Below are 24,116 nucleotides of genomic sequence, written 5' to 3'. Positions count from 1 at the left end.
ATTTGATGGTGGTTTTTCCAAAAACAATGCTGATTAGTGAGTCATCAACCTTGCTTATAATTATTTCAGACCATTAGACAACAGCCACTGCTGATAGTGTGCACACATGCTTATGGTTATTAATCAGAGAGCATTTACAAGCATGTTTATCTCAAACCAGGTTAAGCCACCAGCTAATGTCCATCTGTGGTCCCAGGGTAGGTAAATGGTAAAAATAAATCATAAAGCTGGCCTCTTCCTGTTTTTAACCTTGCAATAAATCAACAGCTATTAAGACTAAATCGTACACAGCATCAGTTAAAGAGACAACCAAAACCTAAAAGAATTTTAAATAAAAAGTTAAAGAGGAACAGTTTTACCTAACTGGATGTTTTCTTTTGTTTTACCTCCTCGTTTACAATTAGATTCTGAAATCCTAAAGAAAATGAATGCATTACTTTATGTAGAAGCATTTATTTATTTAATTATTTACTTTTTAACCAAATAATTGCTTTTGAAAAGTCAAGTACCCAAAAACATGAGGATCAACAATTCAAACAGGATTTTTTTGTGTGTCAGAAGCTTGATTTGTGCAGCTACATTAGTCCAATAGCACCATGATACAGTGTGCAAGAAGTGAGGGAAGAAACTGAAGTGCAACAGTTTATTTAGGGAGGAGGGACGCAAATTAAAAGTCCAAACCTTTATTCAAGATGGGGGTTCAACACTGGAAGAAGTCAAAGACACCAGGACCATAAAATGTACGTCAGGGAGATGTTAAAAAGCAGCAACAGACCAGCGGAAAACAAAAAAAACTGCACAAAGAGAGGTGCTGGAAGGCTTTCCACAGTGAGCGATGACTAACTGAACATGGCTGCTGAGTAATTAACTGAGTGAACTCAGGTGTGGAGACAAAGGAAGTAACTCCAACAGAAGTGTTACAAAGACAGAGCATTTCAAAGTAAAACAGGAAGTATCAGGAGAGATAAGTGAGGGAAATCTAAAGAAAGAACCATTATTCTGATCAGTTCATATATTTATACTGAAAGAAAGTTGCTGCAATGTGTGACTTTCTGAGTGAAAAACTCAGCTGTTGGGCTGTCGTGTTAAAAACATTCACAAGTCTGCTGTGTTTAAATTAATTTATTTCCTTTGCACACACATACTCACATTCTCTGCCAAATGATCAAATATTTACAAAAACTTCCCACTTATAAAACTGTGCACTGCCCCAAACACACCGGGATAAATACATTCATTTAGAATCTTTAAAAGAAATTAATACAAGTGATAATTGGCACATTTGACAGACAGGCTTTTATCATCAGTTTTGCATCATGTTTCCTATTTGTCTGATAAGACTACTAAAACAGGCACATACTGCGAGTGCAGCTGCAACAATTACAGAGTCAGAGTGCTACAGCATTAATCCCTTTTACAACAGTCCAAACCAGGGATCCAGCCCCTTTAGTCAGTCAAGATTTGTTTCTGTAAGAAATCATCATCCCATTAGAAACGGCTACAGTTACCCCAGAAAGCCCACAAACAATTCACCTTTGATTTCAGAGAAAAACTGGCGGTAAACTTAACACACACTTTAGTGCAATTAGCAAAGCAAGAAGCTCCGTTTTAACAGACTACAGAGTGATTTCTTTCAAATATAAAAAGTCAAACATAACCTTAAAAAATATATTTATATATATATATATATATAGTACCAAATTTAATGAACAACAGTGACATCTACTGGTTGTGTTTGATAACAGCAGACAGGAAGCACACAACCTCACTTTAAAAATATTCAAAGGTTTCTGCTGGGATCGATTTAATCTCTTTGGTTTACGGTTAAGTTGTCAGCAAGTCCTTTGTGATTCCTCATTTATCTACGCAAGTTCTGACGGTGAATTATGCTGATAAATATCCTGGTCCTGCTCAGGAAATGTCCCAGAGTTTCCCGCCTCAGTTTCTATTTTCATCTCCCGGCAGGAAGTAGGGATTCTCATGGCCTTCGACCAGATACGAGTAACGGGATGTATTTTTACCTTTGAAGGTCTTCATATCTTCTGGGTTGAGATCATATGATCCCGACTGAAATGTCAATAAAAGCAGACAGTTATTACATTTCTTTAAGAAGCTGCAACTTTGCACCCTCGCATGCAAACACCCAAAAAAGAAGAAAGGATCCACACAGTTAACCCCACTCAGCAATTAGGACTCATAATTAAAGCTACTCCCTAACTACCATCGGACGAGAATGAAGAGCATGAAGATTAAACAAGACAGCTGTCCACGACAGCCCCATGAGATTTCCTCATGAGGCTTCCCAACACCTGCAAACACCGTCACCGTTATTCTCACTGGCTAAATAATCAATAGGGGGGCATCGGGGAAAATCAGAATCTAAAAGCAGAGCCAGGCCTTACCTTTTTCCATCCTTTCTGCTTCAGCAGAGACCCCTAAAGCAACACACTGTGAGTCAGGCAAAGCAGGGAACTAAACATATCACCGGGTGCAGGATGCAGGGTCATTAGAACATTTCGTTATACGCGTAATCTCAGGAGTGATCAAAAAACATGACAGAGAAGCAGAACCTACCAAAACATACACACCACTGATCTGTTATAGTGGAAAGAACGCGATGGGGCGACACTGAACAAACTAAAGGCAGATTCAAAGGGTGATCGGGAACATAAGGAAGAATGCAAAAACAAAGAGTAAAAGTGAGAACTCACCAAGCCGTTGCTGTAATGCTTTTTGTCCACCAGGGTGTTGGTGCTGCCCCCTTCTGTCATCTCCATGGAAGGAGCGGCATCCCAGTTGGTGGTTGCTCGCGGGATGGGGGAGATGGCAGTGGGCCAGGGCTTGTTAGAGTCCTCTGATGAGTATGGACTGCGGCTGCAGTCGGGCTTGCTCTCTGAGCATCTCCTCCTGACAAACAGGCAGCAGAGAAGGTAACGTGTGTCACAATGTTTTCATTCACAAGCCTTTAAAGGACACTTTGTTGGTGACGTAGATGTGAGACCAGCCCAACAGGTGAAACCATGGGTGCGACAGATAAAAAAGCATCGAGATTATTTAATGATCTGCAGCACAGTATATATGTAAGTATATAAGTTTTTAAAAAAAGCAGCAAGAACAGGAAAAGTAAAGGGTAGATAATAGGGCTGGGCAACGATTAAAATGTTTAATCTAATTAATCACATGATTTCCCTGATTAATCACTGAAAATCCCCAAATTTATTCAAAAGTAGTGTTTAGCTTTTAGCATTTAGTTTTATTTTAAATGTGCTGCCATATGAATGAAAGTGCCATAACATTTGTTGTGCAAACACACTTTTAACATCAGCATCTTTCTGTAGTTTTTATGTAGAAGCCTCGCTCCACTGTCTGTTTCCTTGAATGACTTGCTGCTATCAGTTGTGTGTTTTGCCTTTAAGTGATATTTTAGACTGGAACTACTACGCTGAGAAGACAATTCAACTTGGCAGTGTTTACAGATGACTTTGGTTCTGTTGACTCCGCCGTCTGGAAGAACTTTAAAATGAAAACGGCCGAGTAAAAGTTCCGTACCCTTCTCCATGTTTGGTGGATCCGCCGATTACTTTCTTTTCCGGTTCTGCAGCAGACAGCAACAGACTTTTACAAAATAAAAGCCTGTGAGCAACAGACTTTTACAATAATAAAATTCTAGTTCCGCATCGGACGGCCCTGTGCTGAGTGTCGTTCCCCCTCTCTCTGCCCCCTGCTTCCTGTCTCTCTGAACTTTCCTATCCATTAAAGGCACAAAAGCCCCCAAAAAAATTTTAAATTTGTAAAAAAAAGAAAAAAAAATTTAAGAAATAAATAAAACCTGCGTTAATGCGCGATAAAATATTTATCGGCATTAAATAATTAGAGAGTTAACGCGATAATAACCAGTTAACTCGCCCAGCCCTAGTAGATAAGTAATGTTTAATATTCTCACCAGCAGCAGTAAATGAGCAAAGCCAGGACCAGGATGAGTAGAATTCCTCCAAGTACGCAGGAGACGATCACCACTGCCAGCAGGGCCCCTGTAGGACACAGTCAAACACACATGAAGACTTCTGCAGCCTCACTTTCCAACTGAAATGGTGAAATCACTTACCGTCATTGCAGTTGAAGCCGGCGTACCCAAATGGACACCTGAAAGAAAATACAGACACTTTTGATGCAACATTTTAGTGGATGTTTGCAGTGAATCCACACGGGGGAGCCGTTAACTTCACACTAACATGCAGCACACGCACAAAGACACACCCCACACCAGCCACAAAGTTAAAAGTGAGTGTACTCACGGCTGGCACGTTTCTCCAACTGCTTTCTGCCCACTTGGACAGGCTACAAAAAGAAAGACAGCAAGACGAGGTTTGGTACAAAGAAACGAGAACATAACAAGCTTCAGTTTTAGACTCCACGCTCGGCTGCACATTCAGCAAACGACGGCTATTACAAACAGGCACATCACAGTACATTATGTTCATCCTGGTAAAAGGAACTGTAGGCAGCATTTGTTTTAAGCTTATTCTTTCATAGCTTTTCCTGCAGCTGATCTCCTTGGTCACAACCCTGCACACAAGAGGCAAAGCACTGATTCCTCTGCACGTTTCCGGGGTAACACCCCAGTTAAAAAGAAATAGATTAGAGAGATAAATGAAGATAGGGTCAGGGTTCAGCGAGGAAAAAAGGCTACAGCTCTTGACCTTGTCTGTGAGTCTCACTCCCCGTTGTTTCCATCCTCATTCCCACACACAAGCATTTCAGTGGGGATAAGAAGGTTTTGTTACACTTCTCTTGACTCGAGAAAAAAAGTCACTTCGGCCTATTTTAAGACGCTGCAGGTCGTCCGCTCTTACAGACCATACACGAGACTTTAATCATTTATGACGACATGGAAGCAGAATGCTGGAAAGGCTTGAAAACGTAAACATAAATGACACGATAGAAACACTACCTCTGCAGCTGCTGTCTGAGTAGACGTTGGAGACGTAGCCTTCTGCACAGGCGCAAACAGGCCGACCATTTACGTTTGTGCACTTTGAAGTGGAGACATCACAAGGCTGAGGCTCCTGCTCACACAGCCTTGTACCTGAGAAAGAGTGAGTGCAAAGCAAACATAAGAGAAAAATTATCTACTTGGAGTTATTAAGCCTTTATGCGTTTGTTTCCCCGTAGTCTATTCTTACTTGTGAATGTAGTATTGCTCAGCAAACCCGTAGAGGTGGATGAAGCCGCTTTAATTATCTCACCGACAGACTCTTCAGTGGCGTCAGTGTTTTCAAAGATGTTATTCACCGTTGCAACCACGCTTCCAGATCTGAAGGGTCACAGAAAAGCACCAACAGAGCTGAGACTAGGGATGGGAATCGAAAACCGGTTCTTGTTGAGAACCGGTTCCCAGTGTTTCAATTCCTTGGAATCGTTTGGCGATTTTGCAAACGATTCCCTTATCGATTCCAGTGGGCGCGAATGACGTCACCAAGCAACGTTGCGTGATGAGTCCAGTGCACCCAGAAGTCAACAGTAAACATGGCGCCAAGCGGTACAAACGCTCGAAAGTTTGGTTACACATCCCTAAAAAAGACGACAACAAGGCAACTTGCAAAGTGAATATTTCACCAAAGGGAGGAAATACTACCAACATGCAATAACTATGAATGAATGTCGTGTTTTCGATCTGCTCCGGACTAACGTTGGCAACGTTAGCATGTCCTCGGCTAACACTGCAGGTAACTAACTAACTAACTAACTAACTAACTAACACTGCCTATTATGTTAGCGCCATTTGCCTCATTGTAAAACCTGCTATTAGTAACGGTTAAGGTTAAATGAATGCCTTCTCAGGCATTACATTTAGATGAAATCATGAGAGACAGAGCCTGACTGGCTCAGAGCCAGAGCAGGGAAGAGTTAAATTACCCAGGCCAGGATAGACCAATGTGGACCTCACCGTTGTTGGGTTTGTAAGGTCATGACTCGTGTTACTTCTAAACTAACCAAAGTTGATGCTAATCAACTGGTTTGTTGTCCTTTTTCTCCAAATGAGAATCGATAAGGGAACCGATAAAGAACCGAATCGTTAAGCAGAATCGAAAATGGAAATGTAATGGAATTGGAATCGTAAAAATCTTATCAATTCCCATCCCTCGCTGAGACGTATTTATAATATGAGGCATAGCGTCCTTGTGCAGCAGCATCAAGAAAGAAATACTCACCGAAGCTCGACCACATCCGTCCGTATGTAGCCCGGCTGGTTTTTAAGGACTTCTCCCAACTATGAAACAGAACAAACACGATTTAATGAGCAAGAATGGAGCAACGAGAAGAGCTGCTCAACATGCGTCATGACCTCACAACTTACTGCTGCTGAGATATCGGCTGCTGTACGCTGGAAAATTCCTGAGGACCTGTTGGCCATCTCATCTTCAAATGTCAAGGAGCCGACATGAAGTGTGCCTGGGAACACTTGGGCTGAGTGAAGAGAAGAGGGAGAGAATATGAGGGAATAATCTCACCACCAGCACACCTATAACATCTGTAGTGATGGAGGATACGTGTTGTGCTCTCACCAGGTGCACAAAGTCCGTTCAGCAGGTAGCCGCCAGTGAGACACTGACAAGTGCCGTTAAGACAGACACTTCTCAGAGGACACGGGAAGGCAGGACACACTAATGAAAGACAGAAGGGAAAAAACGTTCATAAAGAAACTGACGTTACTCTTTAAATCATGAAACAAATGTGGATAAATTGTCATCCGTCTCCAGTCGAGTTTCTGTTCACACGAACTGTTCACTATCATCCTCCCTCTGTTCAACATGCAGCAAACACATGTTTGTCAAAGTAAGAGACGTTTCCATCAAGGTTTGTTTCATGGGAATTTTAAATGGTACATTTTAAAAACTAAAAAATGCATTTAGACTCATTGAGAAGTGTGCACATGGGAACAACAGAAATCTGAGCATTGGAACTGGAACTGCTTCCTGCAAATGCTACCAGATCCCACCAGGTTGGTTTCTGTGGAGTTTGGAGGTGGGACGAACACCTCAGACTCTTTGTCTTATTCTTTGAGCCCATTGTAAGGAGTTTTTGTCGGGCCCACTGCTGTTCAGTTTGGGGGAGGCTGAGGGGGGAGGGCGTGACCATTCAGCTAAAATGTTTAAGAAGCAGCAGAATATTGCATTGTACCATATGAGCAGTTTACTTGTCTGGGTTTTAATTAGGGCTGGGCAACGATTACAATTTTTAATCTAATTAATCACATGATTTCCCTGATTAATCGCAGTTCCGTACCCTTCTCCATGTTTGGTGGATCCACCAATTACTTTCTTTTCTGGTTCCACAGCAGACAGCAACAGACTTTTACAAAATAAAAGCCTGTGAGCAACAGACTTTTACAATAATAAAATAAATAATAAAACCTGCGCTACTGCGCGATAAAATATTTGTCGGCGTTAAATAATTAATGAGTTAACGCGATGATAACGAGTTAACTCGCCCAGCCCTAGTTTTAATGTTATGGCTGATCAGTATAATCACATATATACGGAAATGTAAACATGAAACTAATTTACTAAAAATTTCCCCATTTTTTTTTCACATGTGGCCAAAGATACAGTCTTATAAATCACAAACGAGTGAATGGAAATGTGCCTCACGAACAATTTCTGTCCAGAAAAATTTAGAAAAACAGCTGTTGCTGAAAGCTCCACATTTTTCACAAGGCGACTGAGACGATCAATTAAACATTCTGTTGTATTTAATTTGTGCATAAGAAAATACATAAACATGTATCACAATAACCAAAAGAAGGAAAAACACTATTGTGCTGATAATACACGTGATAATTTTGTGATTTGATCTAAGCTGATCAAATAAAAACACTGCAGTGTTGTACAGTTTTACTGTTTCTTCACTCCTACTTTGAGTGTAATTCAAGGTCAATGAGTCTGACAGCAAAATGCTTTCTAAAGATTTCTATAGATAGCATGATAATAATTATAAAATGAAAGCTTTCTTGGGGCAAAGACACAGACAGAAAAGTACAAACCTATGACTGGACCGGGGCTGGGCGGGGCTGCTGTGGTGGAGCTGTCGGTGGTGCTCACGGTTGGCTGCAGGGTGGTGAGAATAATGGTAGTACTGGTGGTGGGGATGGAGGTGTTGGAGGTCGGATTGGTTGTGGTAGTGTGTGAGGCTGTTGTTGAATGAGTTTCTGTGGTTTCTGTAGTGAGGCCAGTCACTATATCTTACAAAGCAAGACACAATCAGCCCAACAACATGTAAGCATATAGTATATATACAGCATGTTCCTATGTAAAGCTGCAAAAAGGGTTGCCATTAAACACAATGTATCATAACATGCCTAATTATTGGTAAAATATCTCATCAAGGGAATGTCATGAAAATGCAGGTTTAGTCACTGAACTCAATCCCACGTTACAGTATATTAATTCTAAGAGGCCACGTAGGCATTTCTCATGCGGTTAGTGTTACCTCCTGATGTTGCTGTTGGAGGACTTATGGTGGTGGCATTTCCAGTGGGGGGTGTGGTGCTACTGCCTGGGGTGGTGCTTGGAGGGGGAGAGCCAGAGGTAGAGATGGAGGTAGATGAAGGAGGTGTGGGTCCAGACTCAGGAGAACTGTTAGTATGGGTTGTTAGTGAAGCTGTAGTTAATTCAGCGGTGGAGCTTTCAACTGGCACTGAACTTGTAGTTGTGAGGTTGCTGGTTAGCGTGACTGCTGGAGTTGTGGTGCTGCCTCGCTGCGTAGTGGCTGTAATTACAGCTGTTGTGTTGCCTGTGTCTGTAGATAGCATGGTGGTAGTTGTATTGGTGCTTGGGGCAGGGGTGATTGGAGTTGTGCTGCTCCATGCACTAGTAGTCACATCAACACTGGTGGTTGTGATTTGTGTTGCGTTGTCACTTGTAGGTGTGATCTGTGTGCTTGTAGTAGCATTAATGCTTGTAGTAGCATCGTTGCTTGTCGCTACGCTCTCTCTTGTGGGTGTGATTGGTGTATTTGAAGTTGTGTCATTGTTTGTAGACTCGGTCATTGCACTTGTAGTCATGTTGTTACTTGCAGATGTGATCTGTGTGCTTGTAGTAGCATTAATGCTTGTAGTAGCATCGTTGCTTGTAGTTACGCTCTCTCTTGTGGGTGTGATTGGTGCATTTGAAGTTGTGTCATTGTTTGTAGACTCGGTTATTGCACTTGTAGTCATGTTGTTACTTGCAGATGTGATCTGTGTGCTTGTAGTAGCATCATTGATTGTAGCTACACTCTCACTTGTGGGTGTGATTGGTGCATTTGAAGTTGTGTCATTGTTTGTAGACTCGGTCATTGCACTTGTAGTCATGTTGTTACTTGCAGATGTGATCTGTGTGCTTGTAGTAGCATCGTTGCTTGTAGCTACACTCTCACTTGTGGGTGTGATTGGTGCATTTGAAGTTGTGTCATTGTTTGTAGACTCGGTCATTGCACTTGTAGTCATGTTGTTACTTGCAGATGTGATCTGTGTGCTTGTAGTAGCATCGTTGCTTGTAGCTACACTCTCACTTGTGGGTGTGATTGGTGCATTTGAAGTTGTGTCATTGTTTGTAGACTCGGTCATTGCACTTGTAGTCATGTTGTTACTGGCAGATGTGATCTGTGTGCTTGTAGTAGCGTTGCTGCTTGTAGTAGCATTAATGGTTGTAGTAGCATCGTTGCTTGTAGTTACGCTCTCTCTTGTGGGTGTGATTGGTGCATTTGAAGTTGTGTCATTGTTTGTAGACTCGGTCATTGCACTTGTAGTCATGTTGTTACTTGCAGATGTGATCTGTGTGCTTGTAGTAGCATTAATGCTTGTAGTAGCATCGTTGCTTGTAGTTACGCTCTCACTTGTGGGTGTGATTGGTGCATTTGAAGTTGTGTCATTGTTTGTAGACTCGGTCATTGCACTTGTAGTCATGTTGTTACTTGCAGATGTGATCTGTGTGCTTGTAGTAGCATTAATGCTTGTAGTAGCATCGTTGCTTGTAGTTACGCTCTCACTTGTGGGTGTGATTGGTGCATTTGAAGTTGTGTCATTGTTTGTAGACTCGGTCATTGCACTTGTAGTCATGTTGTTACTTGCAGATGTGATCTGTGTGCTTGTAGTAGCATTAATGCTTGTAGTAGCATCGTTGCTTGTAGCTACGCTCTCACTTGTGGGTGTGATTGGTGCATTTGAAGTTGTGTCATTGTTTGTAGACTCGGTCATTGCACTTGTAGTCACATTGTTAGCATTAATGCTTGTAGTAGCATCGTTGCTTGTGGCTACGCTCTCACTTGTGGGTGAGATTGGTGCATTTGAAGTTGTGTCATTGTTTGTAGACTCGGTCATTGCACTTGTAGTCATGTTGTTACTTGCAGATGTGATCTGTGTGCTTGTAGTAGCATTGCTGCTTGTAGTAGCATTAATGCTTGTAGTAGCATCGTTGCTTGTAGCTACGCTCTCACTTGTGGGTGTGATTGGTGCATTTGAAGTTGTGTCATTGTTTGTAGACTCAGTCATTGCACTTGTAGTCATGTTGTTACTTGTGGATGTGATCTGTGTGCTTGTAGTAGCATTGCTGCTTGTAGTAGCATTAATGCTTGTAGTAGCATCGTTGCTTGTAGCTACGCTCTCACTTGTGGGTGTGATTGGTGCATTTGAAGTTGTGTCATTGTTTGTAGACTCGGTCATTGTAGTCATGTTGTTACTTGTGGATGTGATCTGTGTGCTTGTAGTAGCATTGCTACTTGTAGCTGCAACTGATGCGCCTGTAGTGATCAGTGCATCTGAAGTTGTGTCATTGCTTGTCGGTATGGTTATGTCACTTGTTGTTCTGTCTCCTATTGTGGGTGTGATCCGTGCACTTGTAAGTCGGTCGCCTCTTGTGGGTGTCATCCGTGCACTTGTAAGTCTGTCGCCCCTTGTGGGTGTGATCCGCGCACTTGTAAGTCTGTCGCCTCTTGTGGGTGTGATCCGCGCACTTGTAAGCCTGTCAACTCTTGTGGGTGTGATCCGCACACTTGAAGTCATGTCAGTGATTGTGGGTTTGATCCCTGTACTTAAAGTTGTGTTTTTTGTGACTGTGAATGATGCATGAGTGGTTGTGCGATCAGTTGGAGTGGGTGCGGTGGTTGCATCGGCAGTCTCACTAGCTGTGGGATCGCTTGTCTCTGGCCTTGCAGAGGAGGTTGTTCCACTAAACGTTGGCGTTGAGGGAGAGTCAGCTACGTTACTTGCTGTGTGGCTGCTGTTGGAATTTGAGCTTGTCGTCATGAGCAAAGGTGTAGGAGTTGCACCTGGTATTTCTCCACCAGTTGTGACGTTAAGTGTACTCGACTCCACTGTTGTCATTCCTGCAATTGAAACAAAAGGACAAAAGCTAATCAGCTCAATGCCGTCTCTCCTCTGGACAGAAACTGGTTAAACTGTTGTGAAGTTAAAAATATCTTAATGCAAGTCACTGGTAGAGAAAAGATTGAATGCATGAGCAAAATGGCTGTTTTCTGGTCTTTGGTGCATTGCCTATTTAAATTATTGGAGTTTATCTGTGAAAATAGCTGCCTGATACTGCCGAAGATATTACCATGACTGTAGAGACACATAAGAAAAACAGTAAAGTCGAGAAGCTGAAGCTGTCCATGAGTTATTCACCACAAGTAACATTTTTCAAAGATAAATAGTCATCTGATCCATTGTTAAAACAGAAGTAGATGTTACAATAATACAGAAGTAGATGTTACACCAATGTCACAGCTCAGTGATGCATCAGCAAGGCAAAGCAACACTAATTAGCAAATATTTCCACATCATTATATATGCTTCAAATGGTCACAAATCACATAAGTATGAATATTAGATTAGGTGTCCAACTATGCTACGCAGAGATGGGGACTCAAGTCACTGTGACTTGGACTCAAGTCGACTCGAGTTGCTGTTTTGATGACTTGTGCCTTGACAAAAAATAAAAGACTTGAGACTCGACTCAGACTTGGAAGTTAAAGACTCGGCACTTGACTTGACTTGAGACACGATGACTTGAATGACTTGAGTGTTAAGCATCTAGCATAACTTCGAACTTTGTTCGTCATTTGAAGATCCATTCTAACCAGTAAGTGCTTGTCAAATTAGCTAATATTATCCTGTTAGCCTAGTCGGTAGTTAGCTAACGTTAGCTTGATATGATACGGGGTGGACAGGTTGGTCACATTGGCCAATGATGTTTACTGACAGTTATCTTGTCTTTTCACTTTATTAAGATCAGATTCTGCAGGTAGAATTGCAATAATAAGGTGACTTGACTTGACTTGCCCAAAAAAAATTACTTGGGACTTACTTGAGACTTGAAAGCTAAGACTTGAGACTTGCACATGTGTGACTTGGTCCCATCTCTGATGCTACGTACTGCAGATTTGACTGTTTTCTTGTATTTTCACTGCAGTTCTAAAACTATAAATGAGTGCGTAATTAAACATATTTTTAAGCAAAAGTGTGACTTGATCAGTCTGCGATTAAAGCTGAATTAGATATCCACTTTATCTCCGTTCCGTCATGTGAAAATCCCAAACCTACATTGGAAATGATTAGAAGCACTAATGTGTCTGTAACAGCTCAGTTTCAGTAACAGTTTCAGCTGTTATCACAGAGGGCAGCAGAGCTGTTTGTTGAGCGTGTGCAGAAAAGTTGACAGAAGCTTTGAGTCAGATGATAAGAGCTGCAGTAAATGACGGTTGTTTACAACATGGGAAATGTGAGTAATAAGTGCTACGAACTTCATCGGAGCAGCTAACAGGATAGGGCTGCCTTGTGTTTGTTCAGTTTGCTGCTGTGGCGCCTGTTCCCATTTAGCTGACTTTTTATTTGTGTTTATGGGAGAACAGAGGAGGCCACAGGACAGCCTGAGGAGTGCTACAAACAGCAGGAGGTCTTCGATAATAGCTTAGCCTGTTTACATCAGCTCCTCAGCAGAGAGCTTGATGAATGGACGGCCTCTCACAAGGTTTTTCTCCAAGGAAGTGGAGAAAAAAATTAAGATTAATATCAGATCCTGAGCTTGATCTGATTATATTCATTGTGTACAAGGGCCTGGGTGGCATAACATCGTTATCACTTAGAAACCAAGACTCCTTTAGAGATTAAAAATAAAAGGCTCCTGACACACCCTTCATGGACATGATGTACTTAATGTACAAACACACACACCTGTACCCACCTTAAAAAATAACAGAATAAGGGAGTGGAATAAGAGATTCAGCAATCAAGATGAAAGATAAGGAGGTGAAACCAGATGAAAAAAATGAAATTATTCATTTTCTGAGACGAAGGTCGTAAATCAAAGGAGCGGCAAAGGAGCGGCATTGTTCGGTATTTCTATATGAAGCAACCCAGCGTGGGATTGTTGCCGTAAAACACATGTATCAGTTTGAGACAAACTCCTCTAGATTAACATCTAAATACATCAGACTAATCTTACTGGATAACCAGAGACTGAGATTAATGAAAAACCTCTTAGATCAGATCTCGCTGACCCTGCTTTGATTAGTCCATTACATTCGCTCTCCGTGTTTCGTTAGCAAGGACCTGTGAGTTTCCATGAATGCCAGACTTGAAGGTTAAGTATTTCATTGTGTGCTTCATGCATGCATAACTTTGGCTCAATAAAATGCCACAGCATTGTGTTCTATCAGCATAAAACGTAATCACATTTTAGCATTTTTTAAATTCCTAAGCAGCTGGTTTCAGTTTGCGCTCCATCCTGTAGATTAGTCATGTGGGCGGTTCTTTTTTCCACCGCAGCAGCTCAGCGCCACACTATACAGGTATGCCAGTATTACATCTGTATGCTCAGTGACGGCAGTGGAAGGGCTTTACTTTTCAAAAAATTAGTAGTATTACCCTGTAATGTGATCTGCCCCGTGTGTGTGTGCTGAAACCTGACAGTTTTGACTGATGATGCAGTAAAACTAATCACAATAAAGGCTTTTACTTAATGAAAACTGAGGGAATTGTCATCTGTATTTTGGTTCCCATAATATAGAAGAGGGATACCCACACCTGGTCCTCGAGGGCTGCTGCCCTGCAGGTTTAAGATGTTTCCCTGCTTCAACACACCTGATTCAGATGAAATGCATCATTAAGTTCATGCATGCATTGATATAGAAGATACTTTCTTACCTGCAAGCAGATAAGACTATTTCTTTATTTATAAGACTGTTCAAGCATTAGAAATTCATATAAACACTAGGGCTGAGCAATTGTATCGATACTGCGATATATATCGATATTTTGCTTCCCGATAAAGTATCGATTTTTCAGCCACGAGTATCGATTTTTATTTATTTATTTACTTTATTTATCGTTGGCTGAATATCGTGTATCGTATCGTGAGATTAGTGTATCGCTACAGCCCTAATAAATAGTATGATGATCAATAATGCAGCCCATTCTCACTTAACCCTTTAGGCGCCAAGATTGTTTTTTGAAAATACTGGATTTTGACATTAATATTTCAAAAGCTGGTGGCTGAAAGGGGGTTAAAGATAGATGCCTACTGTACATTAGAAAAATGTTGCCCATGATCCATAGTTTATGTGGGGTATGAAATTATTGATCTAATTTGCATATTATGACGTCATCAGGTGGCAGCCATTTTGAATCTCATTATGTTCAGGAAATATTGGAATTGAGTGATTATGAACTTGTTTTTTTAAAACTTTTTTTTTCTTTTTGTCTTTTTATCATCATCTATAATGATCAGGGAACAGGAAAGCAACAATAAAACAGAATAATGTAGTAAAATATTACTATATCATCATTACCATATAGTAGGAAAACACATGCGAAAAGTTGCCTATATTTTTTCAGGAAATGGTGGATATTGACTTGATGTTTGAACTTATTTTCATTTTTCTGTCTTTTACCATCATTCATAAGGAGGAAACCAACAATAAAACAGGAGAAAGTGGTAAAATACTGTCATCATTACCATAGGGTAGGAAAACACATGCAAGAAGTGGAAGACATTGAATTGATCTTTTATTTTTTTTAACCTGTTCAACCTTATTCACAATGATCAGGAATGAGGAATACAATAATAAAACAAGTGGTAAAATGTCATCATATAGCAGAAACACACACTAAAACAGGTGACAACACATTGTGAAACGTGAAAACGGTGGTGAAAACGGACCACCGCACCACCGGGGGCTGGGTGGAGAGAGCGCATGCTAGAGATACCAGACCCACTTCTCCCACCCCTGATTCCTCGACCAACACCTCTACGGACACTGCGACCGCGTTCCCCACTACCACCCACTCCATTGAGGTTGGATAATGGCACCGAATGAGTTGGAGTGTGTGTGTGTGCTTGGAGAACAGCCTCGCTTCGCATGCCGGCACCATTGCCTTCGGAAGTTTCACCGTGGGAAGCATGAGTGCTCGTCCGATCCTCCTCCTCACGAGGTAAAAACTCTCCTTCGGAGTCGGAATCGGCAAATAGCATGCTCAATACTTCCGCACGGTTCAACTTCTTACAAGCCATGGTGTTAAAAACTCACTAATAGTTCGCTGACAATAAAAATTCGACTCGCACGTCTCTACAGAAAAGCTCTGAATAACTACTTCCGTATCTGAGCTCGCGTGGCTTTTTGCACTGCCTTATATAGACACTGTGAACTACAAAATGACTACAAAATGACTACAAAATGACGTGAGCTTGGTCTTGTTTGAAAGGGTAACATGTTTGCCAACTAGTGGTAGGAGGACTGAACACCTTAAAGCCCGTTTATTTTATCTACAGACTGTTTTGTTTATGCTGACGTAATGTCGCAATTCTGAAACTTTGGCGGTTAGAGGGTTAAGCTGGAGTTATAGTTGACGCGTCTGTCACGGCGGTGGCGGACCGTGACGTCAAAATGACGTTTCAGGCATGGCGCTTCCCTTGAAAAGACGGCGCAGCGCGTTGTCGTGCACCAGTCGATTTTTGTAACTTGGCTGCGCCGAGAACAACGAACCGGATGGACCGATGTGAGACCGGTTCAGTGAGGAGGTGCGTTTGTACAGGCAGCTGTACGAAACTGCAGTGAAACAGCACAGGGAGCACGTAAACTCCCAAAACTGGTGGACAGAGATTGGCAGAACTTTGGGGAAAGAGGGAGAGTTCTGTAAGAATCTGTGGAAGAAGCTACGGGACAGATACGTGAAGGCAAAGAAGAGGGCAGGGACTCTGTTGATGCCGGGGGCTTCAAACCTTCACCTCTATTGACTGAATTAAAAAATTAAAATGATCCGAATACTGCAGCAGTATCATTAATGACAGTGTTCCTGCTCTTCATTGTTTTCTTCTCCACTTTCGTGGTTGTAGAGTAGCGGTAACCTTCACGTAGCAGCGCCACCTCTGTGACGGAGAAAATTGCAACTACTGGTGCATCGACTTGCGCCACCGTATATAGCCGGCACGAACTCGTGACGTCATCAACACCGCTCGCGCTAGCAGGCTCTAGCAACCATGCTAGAGCCTTTAGTCAGGAGGGTCGAAAACGTCACTTTTTGACTTGTGGGGTTTCCTGAACAGTCGAGTTCTGTCTCACCAAAGCAATAAAAATATCAGCAAAACCTTTACCAATAAAATGTATTTCACTGTATATTCAAATGCCTAACCACGATATTTTTTCATCTCAGCCAAATATCTTTGTATAACACCATTGAACAGTAGTAGACTGAAGAAAGTCAAAGACGGATAAAAAGGAAGTGAAAAACAGCAGATTTATTGTTGGACTCAAACATGAGGCTCACGCTTGGGAATCGGGTCACTATCCTCATCCTCTGTTGTTGAAAAGCCAGCTTCATAGAATGATGTTTTCCTGTCACCATAAAGTATTGGGTAAGAGTGAAACTGGCAATATGCAGCTGTCGAGCAGTCCCCTGTCTGTAGGGAAGTGATGGTAAAGGGGAAACCTGCAAGTTGAAAACAAATGAAGGTCTCCTGACCAAGCATCAGTATTAAATCAGCTATTAAAGAATCAGACACAAAACCTTTTTCATTTGAAATGAAAACATCCTAAATAATAGGATCAATCAGTTTCCAATGGTTGAATCAGAAGTGTTTTTCTAAGTTTGATTAAAATCCCATCTAAGTATTCAGTTTTCTAAGTCTGCCTTGCAAGCACTGATGAGTTATATAGCGAGACACTAAAGGGGAAAACACCCGTTTATGATGCACTCATCAGCCTTGGAAGTTTTGCTTTCATGACATTTCTGCACTCAGACTCTTAGAAAAACAACATGCAGTCTGTTTGGCATCTGAATCAGTACGTATTTAACTCAAATGTGCTTCACTTTCCTGAAACGGTTCAGTCTATCATCTCTCCTAAAGGATTCACTTTATTGTCCCTTTAAAGGCTCAAATCAGTCATTTTGTGGTCCAATCAAATTGTCATTTCTGCATAATCCCACAATTCCTTTGAGCTGGAACATTCGAAAGATGTTCACACAGTAAACGTAAATGTAAATCTGAGGGCATGAGGGAGAATGTGAGCAGCTAAATGTCTCTGTCCACTTCTATAAAGCATGTGTGACACAACACGATAAGAAAACACAGGTATCTGATCTAAAAATATCTGATGCAAGTTTTTGGTACATTTTTGGAGGCTTTGTAGCTACACTGGAGCAGATGCACTCAGCTCAAAACGAGGTTGGGAGTCTTTCTGCCTTTTCGTTTGCACAATGACATAAGAAGTCAGGCTGTCCAATATGAGGAAATATGCGTTATCATTATTCAATATTGGCGTACAGTATGGCATGTGATATAGAAACAAGCATTTGGGTGTGGGAGGTTTGTTTCAGGTGTATCAGTGAAGGCTGTATTCCACTTCTGCTCCTGTGTGTGATGACCAGAGGTTAAACTGGAACGCAGGCCTCATGAATAAATATGCGCTCGTTCTTATATTGAAAAGTCTGCCATGAAAAAGTGCACACCCTGCCTTTTATTACGGTAAAAGGACTCTTTTTTGGTACTGATATGGTGTGTCTTGATATCTCGATGAAACATTTTCAGTACATTGTGCAGCCCTTACACGGAGTCATTCTACTAAATCTAAGACCACCATCTCAACAGCACAACAGGGAGGAAGAAAGGCCTTTGTTCCGAGGATTATATCTGTGACACATCTAATTTGAATACTGGTATCAGAGCAGTATTGTTTACAGTGATTCACAGAACAACACAGATTATAATGAAAATAAAGATATAAAGTTTTATTTCCATTGCTCTGAGCTTCCTGGTTGCTCCTGTGCTTTGAGGCTGAGATCCAGTCATTGTGACGCTATGCAAAGTTTCCTGATACTTCATCATAAAGAGTCCAGCTAAGAATAACAGAACATGATTATCAAATTATAAAAGTCTGGAATGCATATATGGAGACGAGGGGAAGTGACAAGCGACAGGAGGGCTGAGATAACAGGGTTTACGCGAGCATTAACACAAATAAACACTGTGGTTCACTTTCCACTGTCCTCAGCTGCTTCTCCATTCGCATTAACACGAGAATGTCCGTTACAGAGGAAGTGCATGAGAACAGCAAGCATTCGCAGTCACGAAGACGGCTGAGCGTTTCAGCTCTCCCACTTCACCGCAGACCGCATCATTTCTTGAACTCCAGGTTAGCCTAACACTTGTTTTCTGACTGTGACGTCATGTATCCTAATGAAGTCCCCCATAAGGGCTATGAAGCCCCCAAAGACAAAGCACACAGGCAGATAGCTTGTGTGACGATATGGAGACTGCGGAGTAATTAAGAGCACACTCTGCGCTGCTCGTCCAACTGAGAGCCCTGGCTTTAAGGATTTAACCTACAGACGGATAATCTCCTACAGACACAAAAGAGATGACTGGGCCGGGCAGGTGGACAAGTGGGTCTAAGGTCGAACTGTGAACACCCACTCATGAGGATGTGGGTAAGAAGGTCCGGCTTTGCCTCAGATCCACTGAGGATGACTTAGAAACTGTCGCTGAACGCTGCCTATCTGCCTCAATACGAACGCAGAAATAAAACGAGTGCCGTGAAGGGATGTATCTGTTGCCAAAGAGACATCTGCCTCCAGCTGTCAAAGCTCGGCCTCACTTTAAATCAATGGCAGTCGCAGAAACGGACACAGAGCCAGGCTTGTGCTTCAGCTCCGCGATGCACGGGGGATTTATTTCATGCAGCACAATAGCACTCCTGTGAAGCACCTACTTATGATCTGATCCAGTTCCCCAAACTCACTCAACTTCCTGTGTACACTGCCACGCCTACAGAATAAAACCTGGTCAAATTCTGATAACTCCTGACATACAGATGCATTCCCCAACGGCCCAGAGAGCCCTAGATAAATATAGATATGTCCAATATATTGTTCAGCGGTGCATTCCTGAGATAGTTCCCTATCACATCCAGCTGTAAAGCATGAGAGAGGGACCAGATTAAATCCTGCACACAGAGCAGGACGTGAACTGAAAGGTTGTGACCCGACAGGGCAGGGTTTCATTAAGGACAGAGGAGCCATGAGGAGCCCCTCAGATGTGTGTGGCCTCCATGTTTCAGAGACGCCGTCCGACACTGAAACCAGCTGATCAAAGACACGTTGGACTACAACTCACAGCTAATGACCGCGCACACTTTGGGCCCCTCCGCCCGGCTAATGAGACTGAGCATTTCTCACAAGCCGATTTATGACCTCCTGGTCTTTAAAGGTGCTCGTTCCTGTGTTTCAAAGCCGGACGGATCCACACAGGTCACCTCAGCGCTGAGCCAGACGCAGGCTGGAGGACCGGCACATCAAAGCAACTCAGCTGACGCCGGGTCAGCAGGAGCGTCTTCACAAGGACAGAGAGGGAGCCTTTATCTCAACGAACCGACAGTCTGTGGTCCAGCTGAGAGTCCTGGTCCCAACACACGGGATGGGGGGATGCTTGGAAACATCTGAAGCTGAGGACGTGTTGTTTAAAGCGTTATGTTTCGTTGCTTTATGTTCAGTTTTTCTTTAACTTCTTAAGTTTGTCTGGTCAAAATAGACAACAAAACTCAGAAACACCACAATTCCTCTCAGGGCTGCTCATTAGACTTCATTCATTTTAGATTTGTGGCAAACTAGTGCTAAAAATCTACAGTTGTATTATTTTTCTTTATAAGAGAGAAGCAGCATTTAGCTGTTATGCTGCAAAACAAGTGGAACAAACTGCCAGAGGAGATTAAACTTTCACCAAATGGAGACATTTTTAAATCCAGGTTAAAAACATTTCTTTTCTCATGTGTCTATGCATTAAATAATTTATCTGGACTGTTGCTTGTGTTTAAATTCATTTAAATTATTTTATTTGTTTCTCTTTATATTCTTTTATGCATTTTTAATGCTTCTTACACTCCCTGCTGCAATGCTTTTATTTTATCTGAAGCACTTTGAATTGTTTTGTACATGAAATGTGCTATACAAATAAATTTGATTGATAATTCATTCATAAATGTAGTTTTACACACAGCATTTTATGGGAGGTGTTTCTGAATATTCACAATGTAATCTCTGGGATTTTATTCCTATTTGTCATCATTTCATGCATAAATCCAGCAATAAAGTGGACTAATAAGAGAATAACCTTTATATACAGTTCTTAGTCTGTATATCGGGATGCAACAAGTTGTTTTTTTTAGCCTTGAAACCAAAGTTTTGCTGTGAAGATCAGGCAGAACTTTACGGATTTAGTGCTTTTACACTTTCTCTTTTACCTTTTGTGTGTATTACATTACAGAACCACGTTTATTTCGGAGGTGCAGGAGCAGGCGAGCAAAGAGTGACAGTTAAAATGAGCATAAATAATCAGCCATATGGAGAATCTGAGGCTTTGGATTAAAACAAGTAATCTTCTATTTGAGGGGTGAGAATTAAACACTGTTTAAGCTCTTTGCAGAGAGGAAAATAATTTGTAAAGCTAAAGATGTATTCAGATATTATGAAATGTCTGTAAAAGTGGTGCGATACGTGTTAACATGTGGATTATTTGTCTTTTTGGCTCATTTTCTATCTTAAAGAAGAAACAAATCCTGTAACATATTTATCAATGATTTTATTGCATATTAACCATATAACGCCTTAGATTTGACAGGAGACGAAACATTGTGGCACACAGGAGCAAACTGGGACAAACGGCCCTTTTTCTGACACACTTATAGTGTTTGACTTTCTTGGTTTTCCCTGCTTCCTGTTTTATTTTGCAGAGTTTGCCCCCATGTGTACTCTACTCTTTTTCCTTCCTGTTCACACCTGATCTTCAGTTAATGATTGCCACACCTGATACTTATTTGTTCTTGCCAGATCTTTGGATGTTGTTTGTATCGGTCGCTTTCTTTCTCGTGATTTCCTCCTCCTTGGTTTTCAAGGCAGTCGGTTTGTTATTCCTTCGCTCTGTTTGAGTTTTGAGTTTGTCATCTGTTATTCACGTCTTGGCAGCGCTTTTAGCTTGGCTTTCAATAAAGCCTTTGTTCTTTTTCATCACCTGTCCTCACGTCCTGCGTTTGGGTCCTTTTTCGACCTTCAGCCCAACCGTAGATCCTGATAACTACTACCTGTTTCTGGAAAATCTAACGAAAAATCTAAATTTTCTTCCAAATTAATTCAACCGAAACTCGTAACCTTCATTTATCAAAGGACTTTTTGTGGTCCGGAAGTCAATGAGGATGTGAAGTCTACTGATACTAGAATAAAAGCCTGTATCAGGAGGCTGCGAGTGCTAAAGGTGGCTGAGCCTAAATAAAGCTGCTCTTCACTCTGATCCATCTGGACTGTCATAAACTTCATCCTGGCCTGAATTGTGCTTCTTCCTCTGAGTGACGTGTGACACACACATGTGCAGGCCAGCTCAGGCAGACCAAAGTTTATATATATATATATATATATATATATTCCAGCTGATTATGTTACACTGCAGATTCTTTTTCCTCCCTTGCTTCTCTGACAGTCTCCACTGGAAGCAGAGTCCAGACAGAAACGAGCTCTTTGTATGTGAGCAAACAGAGCTCTTTTACTGTAACTCCGAGGTAACAGATGGCTCCCTGGAGCAAGAGCTCGCTTGCAGGGCCTCTGCACATATCATATCCAATTAAAGCTCCGCCAGCACATGCTTTCCAATTACAGAATGAGATTTACTGGCCTGGAGCAGTTCTAATCCAACAGAATACAGCAGGCGCACAGCGACAGAGAGGGAGCGGAAAAGAGAAGAAACGACAGCAAGAATGCATGAAAAGTGGATGTAAATAGGTGCCGGCAGGTGGGAGCGAAATGAGGAAGTCGGGCAGATTGTAGGAAGCTCGAGGGGCAGCGAAACAAATCAGTGATACACAGAAACAACGAGAGCAGGAAGTGGGTGACGCTCTGAAACACGACTCTGTATCTTCTGAAAAATCAATAAAAAATTTACATGTTTTACATGTGTGTCACGGTAAATAACGTCACCTTCAGAGTCCTGTGATCAGCCGTTAACCCCCCCCCGGCACGCCTTACATGCTCTGGTTATGACCTCAGTATGACTGTCCAGCTGAACATGCCACATGTGGAGGAGTCATGACTGAGTGTGAGGTGTGAGAGGCAGGCATGTGGAACATTTCTTATCAAAAAGCAAGCACTTTTACTGTTTCTTCGGACACACGCCTCAAACTTGGAGCTCCTATCAACTCCCTGCCTTTGCTGTTTAACGCTTTCTAAACAAGCGACCCCATGACAGGAAGGCAGACACGCAGCCCACAGGCTTCCAGCACATGACTGACTCCGTCTTCGTTTGAGGAGGCTTGAAGCACAGAGACCCGCTTCAGAACGGCTCAGGCTAATAAAAAAGGGTGACTAACGGATTTAACAGCAGTCAGGCTTAGTGACAGAACACACACACTGGAGATTCACTCCAAATTCCCCAAGCAGCTTCTGCACATTGTCAAGAGGGCACAGAGTAAACTCTGAGAGGAGCGTTTCGGGCAGCCGGCTTTTGTTTGAGCGAAGCTCCTTTGCTGGCGTCTGTCCACCCTCAGTCACACTGAGGGAGCAGTGAGTCAGGTTCAAGACTGTTTCAGGAAAACCCCTATGAGTGAAAAGAGCAACAAAAACCTTTTTTTTTCTTCAGAAACTGCTGTGAATGGAATAAAATACACCCAGAAATGGGCTGAATCCTTTAAAAATATACCGAATATCATTGCTAACGCGTCTGCTTTCTTAATAAAACATTTATTTGTTCATTTAATGCAACTTTTTAAGGTCTTTTGTTCTTATTTTCTGGGACTATATCATATTATATCAAGTCTGTGATTCTATCATTGTGTCTAATGTCTCATATTTATTATGTAGTAAATACAAAGCCTGTTAATTCTACATTTTACTGGATTATAAAAAAATTAAACATGAGTCATTTTCTGTTAAAAAAAAGAATCATCCTAAAATATACTGACAACCCAGTCATACAGTAGATAATAAATATCTATTGTTCAGTAATTAGAGACAAAAGGTTGTCAAAATATGTCAGATTTTCTATTTTTCATAAATGTTTACATTTGTTATTATCAGGACCTAAAGTTGAATGTAAATCGTGTTAAAGCTCTGTTTTGACGGATTCTTTTGTACATTTAACACTAATATTACCGATTACAATGACGCATTTAGTGTTTTTGTAACAGATTTAACAATTAAAAGTTGCATAACATTCCGAATGTAGGACTTTTACATCAGAGGAGTATTTATATGTCTGATATTGTCAGATTTAAAGCTGCACGTGGTGATTAAAGCTGTGCCAACTGCGGTTTACTAACGCAGAAATGCCATTGGACATGCAATGCGGTCAGTTTTCTATGTGGAAATAAACCAAACTCACCTTTGGCGACAGCAGCGAAGAGAAACACGAGCGGCAGATGAGAGAGGAACATGTTTCAGGTCTGAGAGGAGGTTGTAAGAGCGGCTTTTGTGCGGAGCGCCAGCCAGTGTTGAAGCTCCGTGTGATAATAACGGTCCAGACGCTGCGTCTCCTCCGCGCTGCTACAGGTGGCTCAACCTTATAGCCGCAGCCTCCGACTCCGTGAAAAGCTTCAGGGCCTCCTCT

At 41.8% G+C, this 24,116-nt stretch overlaps 1 protein-coding gene across 1 annotated transcript; it reads right to left on the bottom strand.

The window, feature by feature from the left end:
- Positions 1 to 1,136: 1,136 nt before the first annotated feature.
- LOC142371876 (uncharacterized) lies at positions 1,137 to 23,969 on the bottom strand. The gene is made up of 13 exons (XM_075454617.1): positions 23,892 to 23,969; positions 8,491 to 11,364; positions 8,045 to 8,242; positions 6,567 to 6,665; positions 6,359 to 6,468; positions 6,213 to 6,271; positions 5,184 to 5,314; positions 4,952 to 5,086; positions 4,296 to 4,338; positions 4,106 to 4,143; positions 3,944 to 4,031; positions 2,712 to 2,907; positions 1,137 to 2,067 (listed from the first exon to the last, which is right to left on the bottom strand). Exons 1-13 carry the CDS (start codon positions 23,941 to 23,943, stop codon positions 1,939 to 1,941), a joined length of 4,152 nt encoding a protein of 1,383 aa, XP_075310732.1. The 5' UTR covers positions 23,944 to 23,969; the 3' UTR covers positions 1,137 to 1,938.
- Positions 23,970 to 24,116: the final 147 nt, after the last annotated feature.

This window comes from Odontesthes bonariensis, chromosome 21 (genome assembly GCF_027942865.1).
Source record: "Odontesthes bonariensis isolate fOdoBon6 chromosome 21, fOdoBon6.hap1, whole genome shotgun sequence".
Classification (NCBI taxonomy): Eukaryota; Metazoa; Chordata; class Actinopteri; order Atheriniformes; family Atherinopsidae; genus Odontesthes; species Odontesthes bonariensis.
Note: the sequence above shows the minus strand (reverse complement) of the source record. Positions and strands in the feature narration are given on the sequence as shown.

Bases quoted from the DNA above. Each gene is read 5' to 3' on its own strand.
- LOC142371876 (XM_075454617.1), bottom strand. From the start codon at position 23,943: ATGTTCCTCTCTCATCTGCCGCTCGTGTTTCTCTTCGCTGCTGTCGCC. The intron at 4,032-4,105 runs GTAAGTGATTTC...TGTGTCCTACAG, and splicing joins CGGCTTCAACTGCAATGACG to GGGCCCTGCTGGCAGTGGTG. The intron at 2,068-2,711 runs GTGAGTTCTCAC...TTGACATTTCAG, and splicing joins AGCATTACAGCAACGGCTTG to TCGGGATCATATGATCTCAA.